The following is a 19205-nucleotide window of genomic DNA, read 5'->3' as shown; positions in this document are numbered from 1 at the left end:
TACATTTCTTATTCTGTGCAGGTGATGTATCGCCCATCAGTATGTCTCCAATCAGCCAGTCACAGTTTATCCCTCTTGGGGAAATCCTTTGCTTGGCCATCTCCGCTATGAACTCTGCAAGAAAACCTGTCACGCAAGAAGCACTAATGGAGCACCTGACCACCTGTTTCCCAGGTAAACCAGGACATTCTACATATCTGTGCCCTGCTCTTTCTCCAAGGCTACGTTTAGACAATGCTTTTTTTTTTTTTTTTTTTAACTGAAAAGCTGCATGCAGTTTTTAATTGCAGTAATAAGTAGCACGTTACTATTCATTTCACCTGTATGCCAGTAAACCCAGAGGTTTCTGTTTAATGGCCATTATCATGCAGGTGATACGTATGGTAACATGTTCTACTCTTCACCGCAAAGGCTACATGTAGTTATTTTCCAAAAAAAAAAGCACTGTGTAAACCCAGACTAACTCTTTATTGCACGTTCGCATGGACTAACATGTATGGAAAATCCACTGGATGCCTCCGCACATACTGTACCAAATTTACACTGTGGATCTTCCACCATGGATTTTGCAATAAACCTGAAAAAAATCTACAGTTTTGCAGTAGAATTCACTTCCTGTATTGCAAAGGGTGAACTCCACAATAATAGTCCACATTGACATGCTGAGGATTTCAGATCTGCACTGCAGGACATTTTTCTGCACAGACGTTTTCCTTATTATGTGGGTGAAATTTATTAAAATTTCTCCCACTTTTTTTTTTTTTTGTGCAGCGAATTTTCTTTGATTTTAAGTAGATTATGGTCTAAATATATAACTTTCAGAGAAAGGCAGCTATTCCCCCCAATATGTTCATGAAGTCCGTTTGGAGATAGTTTCGGAAGGATGATCCCACTGCCTTGGTCTTTATATGACTGCATTTGCTTTAACAACATAGTTAAAGGAGTTTTCCAGCATGACCTGTCCTTACGACACCCAGGACCACCTTAGTTTAACTGATAGAAATAGCTGGAGCACTCCGTGGGTACTGCTTTTGTTTGATAGGCCATGTGGCATCATGTTTATTGGTCACTTGGCTTCTTTGCATCTCTGTCTCATTCAAGTGAAAGAGGCTGCTCTGCAGTACCAGGCACGGCCACTATACAATGTACAAGGCTGTGTTGGTAAGTAGTGACCACTGGGGATGCCAAGTGGCAAGAACTACCCTCTCATCTGCTACTAATGACCTATCCTAGGAGAAGGCCATCAATATAGTACTGTAAAACCCCTTTAAGGGGTTTGAGACGGAAACGCTGGCGTTTTACAGTACAGGCAAAGTGGATGGGATTCTAGTGAATCCCATGCCCCTTTGTGGTAAAAACAGCAGTGCAGACATGCTGCGATTTCTAAAACCGGCGTGGTTTTGGAAATCGCAGCATGTCAATTATGTCTACGGAAACTCCGGCGGTTTCCCCATAGATATAATTGTAACACAAAGTCAGCGGATGAAAACTCTGCAAACTTTCTGTTTAAAACACTGCGGGAATATCCGCAATGCATTCCTACCGCGGTTTTCCTGCAGCGCTTTATTGCTGCGGGTCGTCCCATGGGGCATTAGCCTCGAACATGCTTAGGGCTCCTAGCAACTTATCTTTACAATTTCATGTTAACTTTACAAGTTAATGTGAAGATGACATTATTATAATCTGAGGACTCTTTAGAGGTAAAAAGATTTAAAAAATAAAATCATACTTCCCTTCTGTTACCTGTTTTGGGCTTCCTTGTGGTGTCCAGTGCGCGCTCTCCACTTTTTCGGTGACGTCATGCGACTGGGGTCTCTGCTGCTGTCATTGGGCCTTGGCAGTGACCAGGCCTCAGTGTTCACCCCAGACACGTGACACCACCAGAAGCATGCCAAACACTACAAGAAGGCCCAAAAGTGGTGAGAGAAGGTGAATATGATTTTTTTTTTTTTTTTTTTTTTTTTTTTTTACATTTCCCCTGAACCTCCTCCGATTACACCCTGGGGTAAAAAAAAAGACCTCAGAGTATAATGCAGCAGCCATTTTAGTTTGCCCAAGACAAATTTCCATTTGTTCGGTTTTGTAAAAAAGACTAAAAATTTGGAATCAGTGGGTGGAAGGAGCTCTGATGGGAGAAAATAATCTGCAATAACTATGGTATGGTATAAATCCAAAAACAGGGAAATAAGTTCCAACACTCAGCAACCACACTATAGGTAAGCTGCCTTTCTGTCCCCCAAGAATAACCAAGAACAGGGAAAGGAGGAGGCAAAAAAATTTCAAATCAATACTGTCAAATTCTATCCGTAGTCGCTACTTGTAAATTGTCAGAATAAGATGCAATGAAACACATTAATAATTGTCCCACAGAGACCCCCTTATTCTGACGATCACAAAGAGTGACCAGAGGGGGCACCATTATTGGTGGGGGATAGCAGAGACAGTATTACAGTACACTTGATACCGAGCTGCGATCCACGCCATATATTGTATAGTTTTTCTTTCAGTTCTCAGTCCTGAAATCTTTGCAGCAGTAAAAGCCCAAATCGCTGGGTGCCCTAGAAGTGACATTTCTTTTTTTCTTAAATACTACAGGCTTGTATTACATTTAATTAGCATGGATTGAATCACCGTCTACATTCCAGCTGAGGTTGTAGGATAGTTAAGACAGTGAAAGAAATTGTTTCCTAGAGAGGGACATTTTCACAATTCTCGCCCTTATTTCGCAGCAGAACAGGAATCAAATTACTTTTGTACCTGAAGAGATATCACAGCCTCCTTCCTAATGCAGACCTAGGAACAGCTGGGGACGAAAAACAAGAAACCTTGCTCAGGAATCCATCTTAATCTTCAATTCTCTTTTATTACATTCACGTGTTACTTCAAACAAGCTCGCTCACCTTTTCAACTCACTCCTTCACTCCTCTCTCCGCTTCCTTTCCTCTCTCGGGTGACTGCGTTTTACTACCAATAGACCTGGAAACCTACAGCCTGAATATGTGTGTAATAAAAAAGGGAATCTTATAAAAGGCTTGGTGCTTCGGTTAATGCATTCTATTTTATTTTTCTTACAAATACAGATAAAAATCAAAATCGGATTATTCTGTATAGAGAACTTTAGGACCATAATAGACATCCTATACTTCTGATTTGGAGGTACCCAGATTAATATATTGGGGCATGGCATTATTTGCAATTCCATAAAGGTGCGTCCCCGCCGTAAGTCAATTGCCTGCATGTCCCTGTGCTTTCCATTTGATGCAATAGCATAGCTTTTCAATTTCATGGCCCGTGGAGGCACCAGCTATTAATTGATGACCTACAGTATGTTTTGGATAGGTCATCATTTACAGATCAGCAGGGGTCGGACACTAGAACCCTGGCTGATCAGCTGTTTGAAAAGGCTGTAGCACTCGTGTGAGCTCGGTTGCCTCTTCAATACTTACCCAAGCACAGTGCTGTACAGTGTGCATGGTATCGCTACTCAGCCCATTCACTTGAATGGGACTGAGCTGCAGTCAGGCCATGTAACTGATGAATGAGACATTACATGGCTTGTGAAGTGGAGTTCTGAGGCCACTTCAATCAGCTGATTCACAGGGGTTCTGGAAATCTTTTATAAATGTCTGATGTCTGTGGTTCAGTCCACTAGGATCCCCAGCTATCAGTAGAACTGGGAACCACTTATTGACCCCATGTGAATGCAGTGGTGGTATGCTAGGTAGCCATCACTTAATTTGCGTCTGTGGGGCTCCCAGAGATTGCTCCCCAGAGAAGTCAATGGAGCAGTGGTCATGTCTGCTCATATGGAGCATTCAGGGGAACTTTCAGATCCCCATTTTCATACCCCCAGTGATCAAACATTTCCATTCTGTCTTGAGGATTGGGGATAAGTCTTCTTAGTAATGCAGTTCCTTTAAGGGCAACTGCAAGGAATTTAATTCGCCTTCAGCTATCCTGGCGTTGGAAAAGGTGAAAATATATTCAGAACTGCATGTTCCTCTTGATGAATCCGCCTTTGGCTATGAACAATGTCAGGCCAATTGTAAATTGTGTCTGAAAATTTTCCTAAGTTGGTTGAAACTCTAAAACTTTGGCCCTTCCTGATACATTCACAAGGCATAATAAATGGGAAGTAACTACATTGATAAATCTTATAGGCCAGATATTCAGTAGGAGAGATTTACTAGGCAAATTCAGAAGATTTTGGTCACTAAGCGAACCAAATTTAGCATGTATGTTAGGCCTCCTTCAAGCACACTTTTTAAGGAGGTGTCAATTTAGGAAATCGCAGCATATCAATTATACCTATGGAAATGCAGGCGGTTTCCCTGTAGGTATAATGGAAGCAGAAAGCCCGCAGAGAAACCTGTGCTGAGTTTCTGTGACAAGTGCTGCTGGAAAAAACACAATGCGTGGCCGTCACACTTTTTTTTTCCTGCGCACTTTTTTGCTGTGGCCCCCTTGGATATTAGAGGAAAGAATGTTTTTGTTTTAACAGTTTTTCATAAATTTACGCCTCGGTGTAAAACGGGAACGCTTTTAGAACATGGATTGATGAATATCCAGTGTTCACTGACTATATCTCGTACGATGTATTAATTCTCCCATTCAGCACATGACTGTAGAGCAGGTTTTGTAGCGATTTTTACTATGTTTTTGGATTGTAATAGTTTGTGGGCTTTTTCTTTTTTTTTCCTCAATCATAAAAAAGCAAATACTCAGTTTGTCAAAGTTTCACCAGAACGTTAAAGTCGAACATTAAAAGTGCATATAACAGATATTGACCAGGATGGTGGAGGAAAAAAGGGGTTGGGAAGGCGAGAGGGGAGAGCAAAGCAGGGAACGTATAGAGGTTATACCAGCAGGTAGGCAGGGAGGAAATTATACATAGAAGTCTATGGGTGATTATCGGTGGGGAGAGGTTTAGCACTCCCGGAGAACAGTCAGAGGATGTGAGGTTAGTACATGAGCTAGGGTTCTGGCAGTAGATGTCATAGGGCTGAGGTGCAATCCAGGCACCCCAGGTGTAGGTCACCTTATCATGAAGCTATGGGGTATAAGCAATAACTTCTTCCATCCTATACAGGAAAAAGACTTTGGCAGCCATTCCCCAATAGTAGGAGAGGATTGACCCCTTTCAGTGCATTTTTCATGGTCTGTAGAAAACTAGAGAGACCTTTATTTATTTGGAAAAGCCAGTCATGAGCATGAAAAAGAGCAGGTTCTCTGGTGAGGGTGGGAGAGCGACTCCAGTCATACTGACCGTGTAGGTCAATACTCACAACCAAAAATCTGGTATCAACAGACATGGCCATTGTATATGACCATAGTTCCAACAACAACTTTAAGACAGTCTGAAAGCCTATCCTCGCTGTCCAAAAATACTAGAACCATGACGGAAACCTAAGAAATTCTCTTATACGTCAGCGAGGTCTGTCGGGAGACATTGAGATCTTTTTTATAACTTGCTTATACATAGCTATATAATGGTTGGCAAAAAATTGCTGAACCAATTGTGACCTTAATCTGTGAAACTTTTCAGGTTCTCAAATACTCAAGAATAGAAGGTGTTAAATATTTATTAGAGTGAAACGATGATGTAATGGTCTGTTCTTGACTATGGGCCAGGAAGGATGAAGCCGTGTGCTAGCTATGCAGAGCTGTATTAGTTCAGCTCATACCGATCGCTAGATAAAAACCTGCTGCAAAATCCACATGTTATACATATGTAGTATGTACTCAGAAGTAAGAACTGCAGCCAAGTCTGCAGCAGTGTGTATCTTGTGACTCTTAGCTTTCTATACAATATGGTATATAGTACATTGTAACATTAGGGCGCTGAGGGGAGGTTAGGTCTCTTTCCCCGTACTATAAATGGTTAATTCAGCTGATAAAAATAGCTATATTTTATACTTAAAGACTTCGCTTTTGATATATAGATTCTATGGTGTACACAGAAAGCAGGATGCCCATAGCAAACCTTACACTAGGCTGTTGGGTTTTCCAACCTAGAACCGGACATTTTTTTCCCCCCTTCACACCAGTTATATGGTCTGTTTCTCTAATAGGTGTGCCCTTCCTATATTGTGTCTCCTCATTGCACAGATCAGATCTTCGGATCAGGGCCAAAGAGCTTTAAGAGCTGAGTCTATGCTCTTATCCAGAGATTACATTTTGTTCTTGGTACAGTATCAGATGTGTCATGTATCTCCTGATGTCTTAGCAGCTAAACACTTTAGTTATATGACCATGTGTAGGGCTGGGTTTACTCATTCAAGTTTATTTCTTGCTATGGAACTCATTGTCACAGAATGTGGTCATGGCTGATAACTTGTACATGTTCAAGAGCGGCCTGGATACTTTCCTTGAAAGTAAGAATATTACGGGTTCTGGGAATGAGAATTTTGGAATAGGACCTAAGGCCCTATGTACATGACTTTCAGTTTTAGGAGAGGAGGAGGTGTTGATGACTTTTTCCCCTTGTGTTTATAATGGGGGAAAAAATATCAAGAATACCACATGGCTTCCTATAGACGTAGTTTTGGGGGAAACATGAAACCGGATAAGCACCTGCAAGAGCAACTCCACAATATACTGTCACTCATTAAAAGGGTTGTACTGTGTTCGGCCGGGATTACATCGTTTTTAGAAACTTGTGTGGTTTTCCTATAAAAATGTGGGGTTTTTGTCTGTATTTTTGAGCAACAGGTAAACCCAGACAAAATTAAAAATTCCACTTTTCCAACAAATATAAAGAAACAGTGAGTATAAGGCCCTGTTTACATCTGCGTTTGGGTTTTTGTTCAGGGAGTCCACTTGGGGACCCCCTGAATGGAAACCTATATGCATTAAAAAGCGGTTACGTGGGAAACACGCAGACCCCATAGACTATAATGGCGTCCATGGGGTTTCTGCTTTGTTTCCGCGCTTTTCTCTCTGCATGTTTCGTGCAGAAACCACACGGACCCCATTATAGTCTATGGGGTTAGCAGGTTTCCTGAAGGTAATTGCTTTTTAATGCGTATAGGTTTTCATTCGGGGGTCCTGAACGGAAACCCGAATGCAGATGTGAACTGAGTCTTACTATGCCTGAACAGATCAAACTATTAAAACATTGCAGTATTTATCCCACACAATGAACCGCATAAAGAAAGGTATTATCAAAGCTTGAATTGCTGCATAGAATGTTTTTATAAAAAGTGATCAAAATGTTGTAACTACCCCAAAATGGTACCAAAAAACAATTCCCTCTGCGAAAAAATTAAAGCCAATAAACACAATTATAATGTTAATAATGGTAAGGTTTTTAATGGTTTTTTTTTTTTGTTTGTTTAAATGTAATATTATACAAATTTGCTATAAAGATAAAATAATGCCAGAAAAGCAAAACTAACAAAACAATCGTGAAATTGCTTTTTTTTCACCCACTTCTCCCTGCAAATATTTTTTGTTTTACTATATATAAAATGGAATGTGAATGGAGCCATGAAAACACTGCAAACCCAACAAAAACAAGCCAATAGAAGAATCAAATCAGGATCCTGAAACGAAAATAAAAATTGGCGATTCCCCCCAAAAAATGCTGAATTCTAGTTTTCATAGCTGAAGCCTATTTTGCTACATTATGCTGTAAAGGCACTGAATGCAACTAAAGATTATGCCATGGATCCATTTTTAACAAAATTGTGAAAAGAGAAAAAATGAGCCAGGTCTCATATAAATAAATATCTATAGCATGACTGATTTTGTCCAGTAGATGGAGACATAACACCCCTGTATTTAAAAGCCTGGTGTAAATCTGGTATAAAATTATTGCTACAGGTAAATTTATCTTCATTTATATCTTCATTTTTTATGTTTAGAATGTGCTACTGTGAATTAATGTTATGTAAAGCGCTGCGGAATATGATGGTGCTATATAATAAGCAAAATAAATAAATAAATAAATAAATAAATAAATTGCACAATTTCGGTAGATGGAATTTGGTATATTACAACTTGAAAGTTCCTAGGTCCCAAGGAATGTAACAGGCCCCTCAACTTTACATGCAAAATGGACGCTAAAAAAGAAACTTACAAAAAAATAACTGTGGTAAGAAAGGGTTAAAGGCAGAAATTCACTTTGATATAGAAGCTGCATGTAGGAGTGGGTGGAGCGCCCTATAATCATTGTCCAGGACTATGATCTGGCAGAGAGGTGTTGACCACTACTATAAAAGTATTCAGCCATGCTGCTGCGGTGTCTTGAGTCAGTTCCAGGGTACCATATTAGATGCACGCTGACGTCACCGTTTGCTTGGTCAGTTTTCTAGTCTATGGATTTGATTAGTTTATTCTCTTTGCTTGGAATCACATATGTTCAGGCCCAAAATGTTTGCCTGAAGATCATCCGTCCGTCCGTCCATCCATAATTCTACCCTCAATTGTCTCTCACAGCTGACCATCAACTAAAGTTAATGACAACCATAATCTGTTGTATTTCGATTTTTTTTTTCTGCATGGGCTAAACTGACAGACCTATGGGAGACTTGCTTACTATGGACATGGGTTGTTTTTTTCTGTAAGGTATAGGCTGGTCAGAAACCTTATGAGCTTTGGCGCACATTAACGTAACACTTTTTTTTAATATAATTAAATTTCATAAATGGGTGTGTATGTATCTATGTATGCGTGTGTATATGTGTGTGTGTATATATATATATATATATATATATATATATATATATATATATATATATATACCGTATATACTCGAGTATAAGCCAAATTTTTCAGCCCAGTTTTTGTGCTGAAAAAGCCCCCCTCGGCTTATACTCGAGTCAGCAAAAAAAAAAAAATTTTTATTTTTTTTTTAGGAGGGAGGGTCTATGACCAGCCACAATATTAATGTATAGAATCTCCCATAAAATAGTGCAAAAGAAAAAAAAAAAAGAGGATTTTAAAAACATAAAAGTTCTAAAACACTCCTTTTCCTAGAATACATACAAAAGTAGAAAATGACTGTGAAACACATACACATTAGGTATCTCTATGTCTGACAGTGCCGGTCTACTGAATATAGGGTATCTGCAGTGCTTCTGTTCCGTCAGGAAGGGGTTAATAGAAGCACTGCAGATACCCTATATTCAGCCAGACTGAATTCCAAGTGGGGGGGAAGAAAAAACCCAGTCCTCAAGCTCAGGGAAGGGGCAGACAGACAACCAAAACACCCCCTCCCCTTCCCCAGCAACTACTGCACCCAAAAACTCCGGCCATTTTAATTTTTGAAATTTTCCAGTAGCTGCTGCATTTCCCTCCTCGGCTTATACTCGAGTAAATAAGTTTTCCCAGTTTTTTGTGGTAAAATTAGGGGGGGTCGGCTTATATTCGGGTCGGCTTATACTCGAGTATATACGGTATATAGTATTTGTATGTGTCATATTTCTCCCCAGTGATATAAGTGGACTATAAGACGCACCCAGATTTTAGAGGAGAAAAATAGGGAAAAAAAATTTTCAGGCAAAAAAATGGTAAAATATTTAATATATGGGAGTTGTAGTTTTGGAACAGCTGCAAGACCACATTGACAGGTGACCCTGCAGCTGTACGGGGATGTATAGGGTGTTTTTTTTTGTGGGGCCAGGTGTACTTTTTAGATATACCATTTTGGGAAATGTTTATTGCTTAGATCACCTTTTATTTAATTCAGAGGCAAAACAGAGAGAAAAACCCAGCGGTTTAGCACTTTTGATTTTGACGTTCACTGTACATAAAAATATTAGTAGACCGGGCATTTTCAGACACAGGGATACCTAATGTGTATGTTTCACAGTAATGTTATACTTTTATATGTATTCTAGGGAAAGGAGGTGAACTTTTATTTATTTTATTTTTTATTATATTTTTTTTAAGTGGTTTTTTTTGTTTTTTTTTTTACTATTTTATTATCCCCCACCTAGGGGGCTTGAACCTGCAATCATTTGATTGCAAGTCCCATAGACGGCAATACAAGTGTATTGCCGTCTATGGGAGATTCTATACATTACTATCGCGGAGTGTCATAGACCAGCCGCGATAGTAATATATAGCTATGACAGGCCTGGGAGCCTTCATTAGGCTCCCAGCTGTCATCGGAACAGGTCGGCTCCTGCAGCCTCGCCGTGCAGGAGCCGGCCTGCATCACTAAAGGTATGGGGCCGGTGGGGACCGGCCCCGGGGCTGACTGCCGGGACCTGCGGAGGAGGAGCGGATTTGCAGCATGGCCGCGCTACTGCCACCGCTGGTTTTCTTCAGCGGCAGGAGCGTGGCAATCTGCAGGCCCCGGCAGCTAAGACAGTCCCCGGCATCTGCTGTAATAGACCGGCGGATGCCGGGGAGTGTCTTAGCTGCCGAGGCCTGCAGATTGTCACGCTCCTGCCGCTGAAGAAAACCAGCGGTGGCAGTAGCGCGGCCATGCTGTAAATCCCCCCGCTCCTCCCCCCACATTCGGACTATAAGACGCACCCTCATTTTCCTCCGAAATTTTTTGGGGAAAAAGTGCGTCTTATAGTCCGAAAAATACGGTAAATAAAAATGATATGAATAAATAAATCAGAGTATATCTTATGAAATATTGACTTTTTTATTGTAGTAATTTTTTCATATCTGTTCTAATTTTTTTTTTTAAACGTCCTTTTATATTGTTAGTTTAGTCTGGTATAGATCATGTAAACTTTGGTTGGCAGTATTCCTTGTGGTTTGTGTATTTGGAACAGTCATCCGGGGGTTCAGTTTTGTTGAACTAAGGGGGTTATCCAGGGGCAAAATTCCTCAGCCAGTCCCTTCATACAAATATTTGATTATCTATCTATCTATCTATCTATCTATCTATCTATCTATCTATCTATCTATCTATCAAACCATCAGTTTTCCTATATGTTCTGAACTGAAAGAAGTATCATGGCCTGTCTTGTAGCATTGATCTGTTACCTACTTTCAGCATGTCTTCCACATCAGCCTCCACCCTGGTTACATCATGCAGTAAGTGGGAAGCTGTGATAAGAGTGACAGGCAGGCAATGACCATGTATGCGATTGTCTATGATTTGCTTGTAGTAGGTGTTTTATCCTGGACTCATCCTTTTAATCAGTCCAGCCTGGTTATATCATGTGTGGGTTTCTGCTCCTGACATAATCGTAGACTTATGCAGCCGGGAGGAAATGCCTCTTCCATTAACGAAGTTCACCTTGGGTCAGCGTTCCTTGTGAGCAACAAACAAGACATAATCTTCTGTCTGCAAACTCAGTGTCAGGGCGCAACAGACTCTCTTGAGATGCAGAAAACGTACATGTCTGATGATTCCGTGTCCAGACAGCTTCTACTTTTGAATTATTAAAGAACTACATAATCTTAAGTAACACTGTTGCTCCTGTCATGCAGTATTTTAAAGACTAGAACCTCTAATGTTTGGGTTTCCGAACAACCGATGTGTATTTTTAGAAAGATGGAGTGAGAAATGCTGTATGAGAACAAAAAGGCTTACAGAGTTCAGGTGAATGCTCGCTCCTTGCAAGATGGTAATCTTAACCCATTCTTACTGCCATACACATTAGATGTATTCTGACAGAACCTGACAGTTTTAGCAGGACCATCTGATGTGTAATGGAGTGCCCCAACTCTACTAGAATGGAAAATATTAGGAGGGTGAACAATCGGACATTGGATTTCAAATATTCCCAATTGTTTGTTCACAGGGAAGATGAGCAGCCATTCCTCTCCCTATTGAGAACACTTACCCACTCAGCCAGGTGTGCATGCATATGGGGTTTGGAAAGAAAAACTGTAAGACAAACAAACTCTTTTTTTTTTTTTTTTTGTAGATTGTGAGCCCCATATAGGGATCACAATGCACATTTTTCCCTATCAATACGTCTTTGTAGAATGAGAGGAAATCGATGCAAACAAGGAGAGAACATACAAACTCCTTGCAGATGTTCCTGGCGGGATTTGAACCCAGGACTCCAGCGCTGCAAGGCTGCAGTGCTAACCACTGAGCCACCATATTGCACCAAATCAACCACAGACAAACTCTTATCCGACAAAGTTCTAAAGTATTTGTCGACCTCTACGCATAAATTAACGTCTGACTTGACGATTATAAGGTGCAGGTATAATAGCAATCGTATTTTCTTACAGTTTTTTCTCTAAGTTTTTCAAGATCACTGCTAGCTGTCATTCTGTAGGAAATAGTTTACTCCAGTTGGATAACAATCTGTATTATGTATAATAACCTATCTAGAATGGATACGCAGAAGATAGAGCTACTGTACCATGATCTGTATTGGCGGGCACATGTGTAGGTACAGATCATAGACGAAAAAGATGGACTTTTATAGAAAGCATATTGGAAAATTGTAGAAGTTTTCAAATGTTTGTAGAAATTAAGAAAAAAAAGTAAATACTGTGTATTATATATCTAATATATTTTTCTTGATGTTTTCGTTTAGGTGTACCAACCCCAAGCCCTGAGATCCTGCGACATACACTCAATATGCTCGTCCGAGAAAGGAAAATCTATCCTACTCCAGATGGATACTTTATAGTGACACCACAGACTTATTTCATTACCCCATCCCTAATAAGAACTAACAGTAAATGGTACCATTTGGATGAGAGGATACCTGACCGGTCTCAGTGTACCTCTCCACAACCAGGAACTATTACGCCATCCCCTTCAGGATGTGTCAGGGACAGAACTCACTCCAAAAACCACTGCGACTCTTGTCATTGCTGCAGAGAAGATATGCATAGCATCCATGCATCTACCTTACAAAGGAAATCTGCGAAAGACTGCAAAGACTCATATTGTCCCCCCTCATTGTGCCAGATTCCCCCTACAGAGAAAAGCAAAAGTACCATAAATTATTCATATAAAACGGAAACCCTCTCGAAACCGAAAGATGGGGAAAAGCCATCTAAAAAATTTGGTCTAAAATTGTTCAGGCTGAGTTTTAAAAAAGACAAGGCAAAACAGCTGGCTAATTTTTCAGCCCAATTCCCGCCTGAGGAATGGCCCCTTAGGGATGAGGACACACCAAATACTATACCCCGGGAAGTAGAGATGGAAATCATTCGACGAATAAACCCAGATCTAACAGTGGAAAATGTCGTGAGGCACACTGCACTAATGAAAAAACTTGAAGAAGAAAAATCTCAGAGAAGCAAAGCTGGTTCATCAGCTCATCATAGCGGAAGAAGCAGAAGGAGCAGGACACATAGAAAAACTCATGGAAAATCTCGGTCACATAGCAAGAATAGGGCTTCCAAAGGTGACCCTTCTGAAGGATCCCACTTAGACTTGCCTGGAGAGAGAGAGTATGAATTTTATCATCCACGAAATCGATCGCCAAGGGAAGGCTGTTTCATAATGGAGCGCAAAGGCGGAGAGAATTTTGTAGTACTCAGTAATCCAAATATGATAGAATCTCATTTTCCTGTTACACCAGAATGGGATGTGTCTGGTGAACTGGCCAAAAGGAGGACTGAAATGCCTTTTCCCGAACCCTCAAGGGGGAGTTCCCATTCAAAGGTCCATCGAAGCCACAGCCATACACAGGATAGGAGGTCAAGGAATGAAAGGTCAAGTAAAGCCAAGGAAAGATCTAGGTCAATGGACAACTCAAAGGGACCTCTAAGTGGTGCTTCTTTAGGTACACCCGATGACTTAGGTGAAGGCTGCAGTCTTGATGAGAAAACACCAAGCCAGTCTTATATAGATGATGGTACTTTAAGGCCATCGCATAGTAGTTTGAGTCATCAAAGGACTCTATCTTACAAAGATCCATGCGTTCCTGAACTAGCTAGTGGTGGTGCCGATACCCCTAAATCATGTAGCCTGTTGGAACAAGGCAAGCTTCCAGAGACTTTATCGTCGTACAGTGAACTTAATTCTTGTTCCAAAAAAACAGCAGATGACTATTTTCAGTGTAATACATCTAGTGAAACAATTCTTACTGCTCCATCCCCTTTAGGCAAAAATAAGGAGGACATTGACATGCCAAGTCTCACAGAAGGCTTAAAAAGACTTTCTCCTGCTGAGAAGCCACAACAACATATAGCCAGAGAACAAGGGGAATACAAAGAAGACTCCCCAAAAGGTACTGTTAGTGGCCTATCAGTTGCTGCAACTAGTCAAAGTCCCGAGCTGATTGCAAACGGGAGGTTGGTACCGCATCATAATGCAGAATCGAGCAGCCTCGACAAAAGGAAAGAAATTTTCAGTAAGGATACTTTATTCAAACCTTTGCACAATAGCCTATCTGTGAATAGTTTTCATAAATCAGGTGTGGGTTTACTGAAATCACACCAAAAGACTTCTCCTGAAACACTGCCAGCAAGCATTGAGAACTTTGAGCAACCTATTACCACCTCAGTCACCCCAAACCTTGCCGTCTCACCCAGGCCTCAAGAGCCAGCAGGAAATCAAGAAGCCTCTTTTGATTATTATAATGTGTCTGAAGATGATGAGTCCGAGGAAGGGACGCAGAAACCACCCGAGGAGGAAAAAAACCGAGATGACGTGGGGACAATGCAGTGGCTGCTACAACGGGAGAAGGAACGGGATTTACAAAGGAAGTTTGAGAAGAACCTCACCCTTCTGAATCCAAAGGAAACGGACAGCAGCGGCAGCCAGAGGGCCACACACTCGGCTCGCTTGGACAGCATGGACAGTAGCAGCATTACTGTAGATAGTGGATTTAACTCCCCACGGTAAGAAGATCAAGTGTTTGACATGTTCTAGGTATCTGGAATGTGTATGAAATGAGTGCATGGACTGTCATTCATTGCAGGCCATTGCCATTGTGTGCTCAAACCGCATGTGTTACTTGTGACATTTCTATATCTTTCATTTGGATTCTGGTCTGTGCCAGTGAATGTCATATATGTTTTTGAGTCTATGTTTTTGTAATTGCATCCCACGGATAGAACTAAAGTAACCGCCGGATATTTAGTAATAACCCTGTTATTTAGGTCTTTTGGAACTCTCTATATGTAAAATTTAGGGGTCTTATACCATATTCTTACTGGGCTTCTTCATGGCATCTAAAACATATTTTATATTTTTTTATATTGTTTTACTTTTTGAAACTGTTCTGTTTTCCCCATTTATAGAATTTTAACTCTTAATCTCTATTGCTTGATGTTTACTGTCAAGGTTATAAAATCTATTTCTAAGGAATTGAGGGGTGCTGTGGGCTACATGTCATTAAAAAGAAATTGTCTATTTAATTTGTCATTTCCTCTTTCAAATGATCTATTTTTGCAAATTTGTCTTCTTGATATTTGTGGGTAAATCTTAAATTTAAGATTACTTTACAGTGACACTCCAGGCAAAAATTAATATCGGCTCAGAGTAACCCAATAGGGGGTATAACATATTATTGGCTTTACTTATTATTGTGTTTTCACCCCAAAACTTGTTTTGTAGTCTTTATAGTTTAATGTATAGATGTGTCCATCTTTACCTTTCTACTTTTCCTCTTGGCTCAATGTTCCAAGATGGATGGCACAAGGTGATCAGCTAAAAAAAAAAAAAAAAAAATCTACAATACGGTCATGGGATATGTATGCTATTTGTTTCTGTGCAGGATGGATGTTTTGTGAATTGCGATTATTATGGGATTTACTAGCATGTTGTGATACTGGCTTGATTTGATTTCATAGTCCTTAAAGTGGTTGTCCAGGATAAATGGGGGGGGGGGGTTGTTTTTTTTTATGAGGCCAGTTAAGGTGAAAACAAATTTAAAAAACCCAAAACATACCTGTCCCCGGTGTTCGGATGACTCCCAGCGCGAGACTTCTTCTGACGGAAGTCCCTGCTGCACATGCTCGCTGAGGCCTATCAGTGGCCTAAGGAGCCACTGTGGGACATCGCTACCTGTGACGTCCCTTGTCCTTTCCTTATGCCTCTTTTGCCTAAGGATTGGCCTCAGTTGTCACATGCAGTGGGGACTTCTGCCAAAAGAAGACACCGGAGCAGCAGGACCGCACCATGCTGAGAGCATCATCGGAACACCAGGGACAGGCGAGTATGTTTTGGGTGGTTTGGGGTTTTTTGTTTTTTTTTTGTTTTGTTTTTTTAAACCTTCCCTGGCCTCAAATAAAAACACTGGCTATCCTGGACAACCTCTTTAAGGAAATATAAGCTGAGGTAAAGATGGACACATATGTACACTGTTAGCACATTCATTCGGCCTGTTAGACCCTGACACATTCTGAGGGGGCATTCACACAGAGTAAAGTGGCGCTGATTCTGCCACGATAACTTGCGGCAGAATCAGCGCTGTTAAAAAGCCTCCCATTGATTTCAATGTGTTAAGTGCATTAAACGGAACCCATTGAAGTCAATGGGAGGGGTTTTTTATCAGCGCTGATTCTTCCGCGAGTTATCGTGGCAGAATCAGCGCCACTTTACTCCGTGTGAATGCACCCTGACATCAGTTTGTGCTATTACGCCCTCTGGCTGCAGAGTACTGACTAGCTTCAGATGGCCGCCATGGACCTGTTACCACAATCACTACTAACACCCCCCTGTTATGTGCAGGTCCTATTGTCTGACGTCCCTAATAGTGAATCAGTCTGAAAGCCTGTTCGTTTTTGACAAGAGTGTCACTTTGATTTTCTTAAAATTGACAATATTATATAAGATATATTTGAAATAAGATTTAAATACCTGAATGGAAGCAAAATTATTATTTATAGGATATAAGGCAAGTCTATTGTGCATCACGTGTACCGTTCAGTATTTCTAGTGATCACTAGCGTTTTAGTCCAGATTACTTTTAATTTTATTTAAAGACCTTATGCTAAGGCAATGTTCACATCTACATCAGAGACTTCATGAGAAGCTTGCTTTTGCAGATTCTGCCACTGTGTACGTAAAAAATACCACAGCATAGTCCTCTGTCATGAGATGGATCCGTCACTGCCTTGTGGTTTCTGGTTTAACAGAGACTACAACACAGATGTGAACGACACATATTCATTTCTAGACAGTGACACTTATTACAATGAGTACATTAAAATAATAATTCATTTATGGTTTGGTGTCTTTATCCCTCAGAATTCATATACTCATTTGGCCAAGTCAAACAGCATGCCAATGGGGAATTTGGCCATTTTTAAAGGGGATCGCACTGACATTTCTGTTCAGTTTGTCGGCAGCGTTATAGAGCTAGAGTTATATTGTGGCAAAAGATTCAGTATAGCGTCTCATTCAGTTATCTAAACATCTGTATAATCTGGGTAAAGTAGTCAAGTCTGCAGACTTAGGCCCCTTGCAGACGACCGTGGTGTGGGTCAGTGTGTTATCCGTGTATTTGACGGCACACTGACCCATTCTTTTCTATGGGCCCATACACACAACCATGATTTTCACGGTTCCGTGTGCGGGCGATAGTCTGGGCCGCATCAGATAGGACAGGTCCTATTCCTGTCCTGTTTTGTGGCCCGTGCTTCCAACACTCCTATTCTTTTAATGAAAGGAGCAGCAGAAGCATGGCCGGTGTACAAGCGGCACACAGGGACATCACCATGCATCCCGTGCTTTTAGCTCACAGCAGGCTGCTTGCAGCACGGTCATCTGCAACCGGACTTGCTCAGTAAGGCTCCGGGTACACGAATATGTGCTTTGTCACTATGCTAGCACACTGATATACTTTCTTTCAGACCTGTTTGTGTTTATGTAGCCTTGTTGACAGACTTCCCTGTGTGAGATTACCTACAGAGACAGCATCAGTCACTGAATAGAACCGCGCACTGGACTCCTTAAAAAATAAAATAAAACCCTGAGGTTTAGAGCAATTATATGACGAGTTATATTGATTGTTTTCCTACAAAACTACTTATCTATCTGTTTGGCTCCTCCTGCTCTATAACCCGCTGCATGCAGAACAGACTACATTCTGCATTTTTAACATGACGGGTCCCATATAATTGGTCAGCCATTATTTCATATCTATGGCCAGCTCAAAGAGATTGTCCAGTCTTATGTAAATGTCATAATTATTGTATTATGATAGTAAAAAGTTATGCAGCTTTCTAATGTATGTTTTGTGTTTTAGTTCATTATTTTTGAGATCTTTGCTTGCTGTCAGGAAATGAAATTCATATAATGGAGTTTTGCTAGAGATAATGATGACCTATCCTTGGGATTGGTCATGGACCTCAGATCAGTGGGTGTCTGACGCTCAGGTGATGATGGTGATATTACATTCATTCGTCTCATAGCCCGTTTGCAGTCTGGTCCTGTGCTGCAATACCAAGTACGAGAGTCCTGTGCAATCACTATTGTGCTAAGTTCTCGATTAACAAGCCACAGAGCTCGCCCAAACGCTGCAGTCTCTTCAGACTGATCTGTGGGGTTCCCATGTGTTGGACCCCATCAGTCATTTATTGATTGCCTATCTTAAGTCAGGGCGGGTTCATATCTGCGCCTGGTCTCCGGTTTAGCCATTCCAGATGGTTTCAGTCTTCTGCCCCACAAAACTGGACAGGAGACGGAAACCTGGCGGTCAGCTTTCAAACTCATTCACTTGATGCTTGTGTGCGTCTACTGCCTCTCTGCGGGGAAACGTGTGTTTTGTTTTTTTTTTGTTTTTTTTTAACTGGACACAAAGTCCTGCATGTCCAGCTAAAAAAAAAAAACTGTTTCCCCTAGACCCCATAGACTGCTTGTACATGTGGTTTCTGCTGGTTTTATACTGAATCCGGCGTACAGAAAAATCCTTTAATCTCCACCAATTTTAGATGGAATATGCGGCGGAGTCTCCTCCTCTGTTGCAGATAGAACAAAGATAGATCAGCATAGCCGAAACTATTAATGTTTCTATTCTCTGACAGTAAGCAGAGATCTCAATGTAATAATTGATGCACAATGGGACAGGTATACTTGTTCATTGTACATACGATGTGCAAGTCTATTCGACAGTGTAGCGTGCACCAGATTCAACAATGGGATGAAGAATAAGAACTGTCTGGTTCAACTTTACAGTGTCCTTATTAGGACATCCTCAGATATCAGAGCCAAACATCAGATTAATGCTAGTTTACAGCTCTGATACCTGACATCTGACTCCTGACACTTGAAACCTGACTGCCACAGCAAAATGAATTGCATCTGAACAGGTCCCATTCACACTGTGCAGTTTGTGGGCTGGTTGAAAAACTCAGATGATTTCTGACTC

The 19205-nt window shown here is 40.9% G+C and overlaps 1 protein-coding gene across 2 annotated transcripts in view; it reads left to right on the top strand.

Moving 5' to 3' along the window:
- STOX2 (storkhead box 2) overlaps positions 1-19205 on the top strand; it is a 91537-nt gene that overhangs the window by 58392 nt on the left and 13940 nt on the right. For both annotated transcript variants that reach the window (XM_075259334.1, XM_075259342.1), the window contains exons 2-3: positions 22-174; positions 12468-14730. In XM_075259334.1, the coding sequence (XP_075115435.1) occupies positions 22-174; positions 12468-14730 (2416 nt within the window). The remainder of the gene's footprint in view (positions 1-21; positions 175-12467; positions 14731-19205) is intronic.

This window comes from Leptodactylus fuscus, chromosome 1, assembly GCF_031893055.1.
Source record: "Leptodactylus fuscus isolate aLepFus1 chromosome 1, aLepFus1.hap2, whole genome shotgun sequence".
Classification (NCBI taxonomy): Eukaryota; Metazoa; Chordata; class Amphibia; order Anura; family Leptodactylidae; genus Leptodactylus; species Leptodactylus fuscus.
Note: the sequence above shows the minus strand (reverse complement) of the source record. Positions and strands in the feature narration are given on the sequence as shown.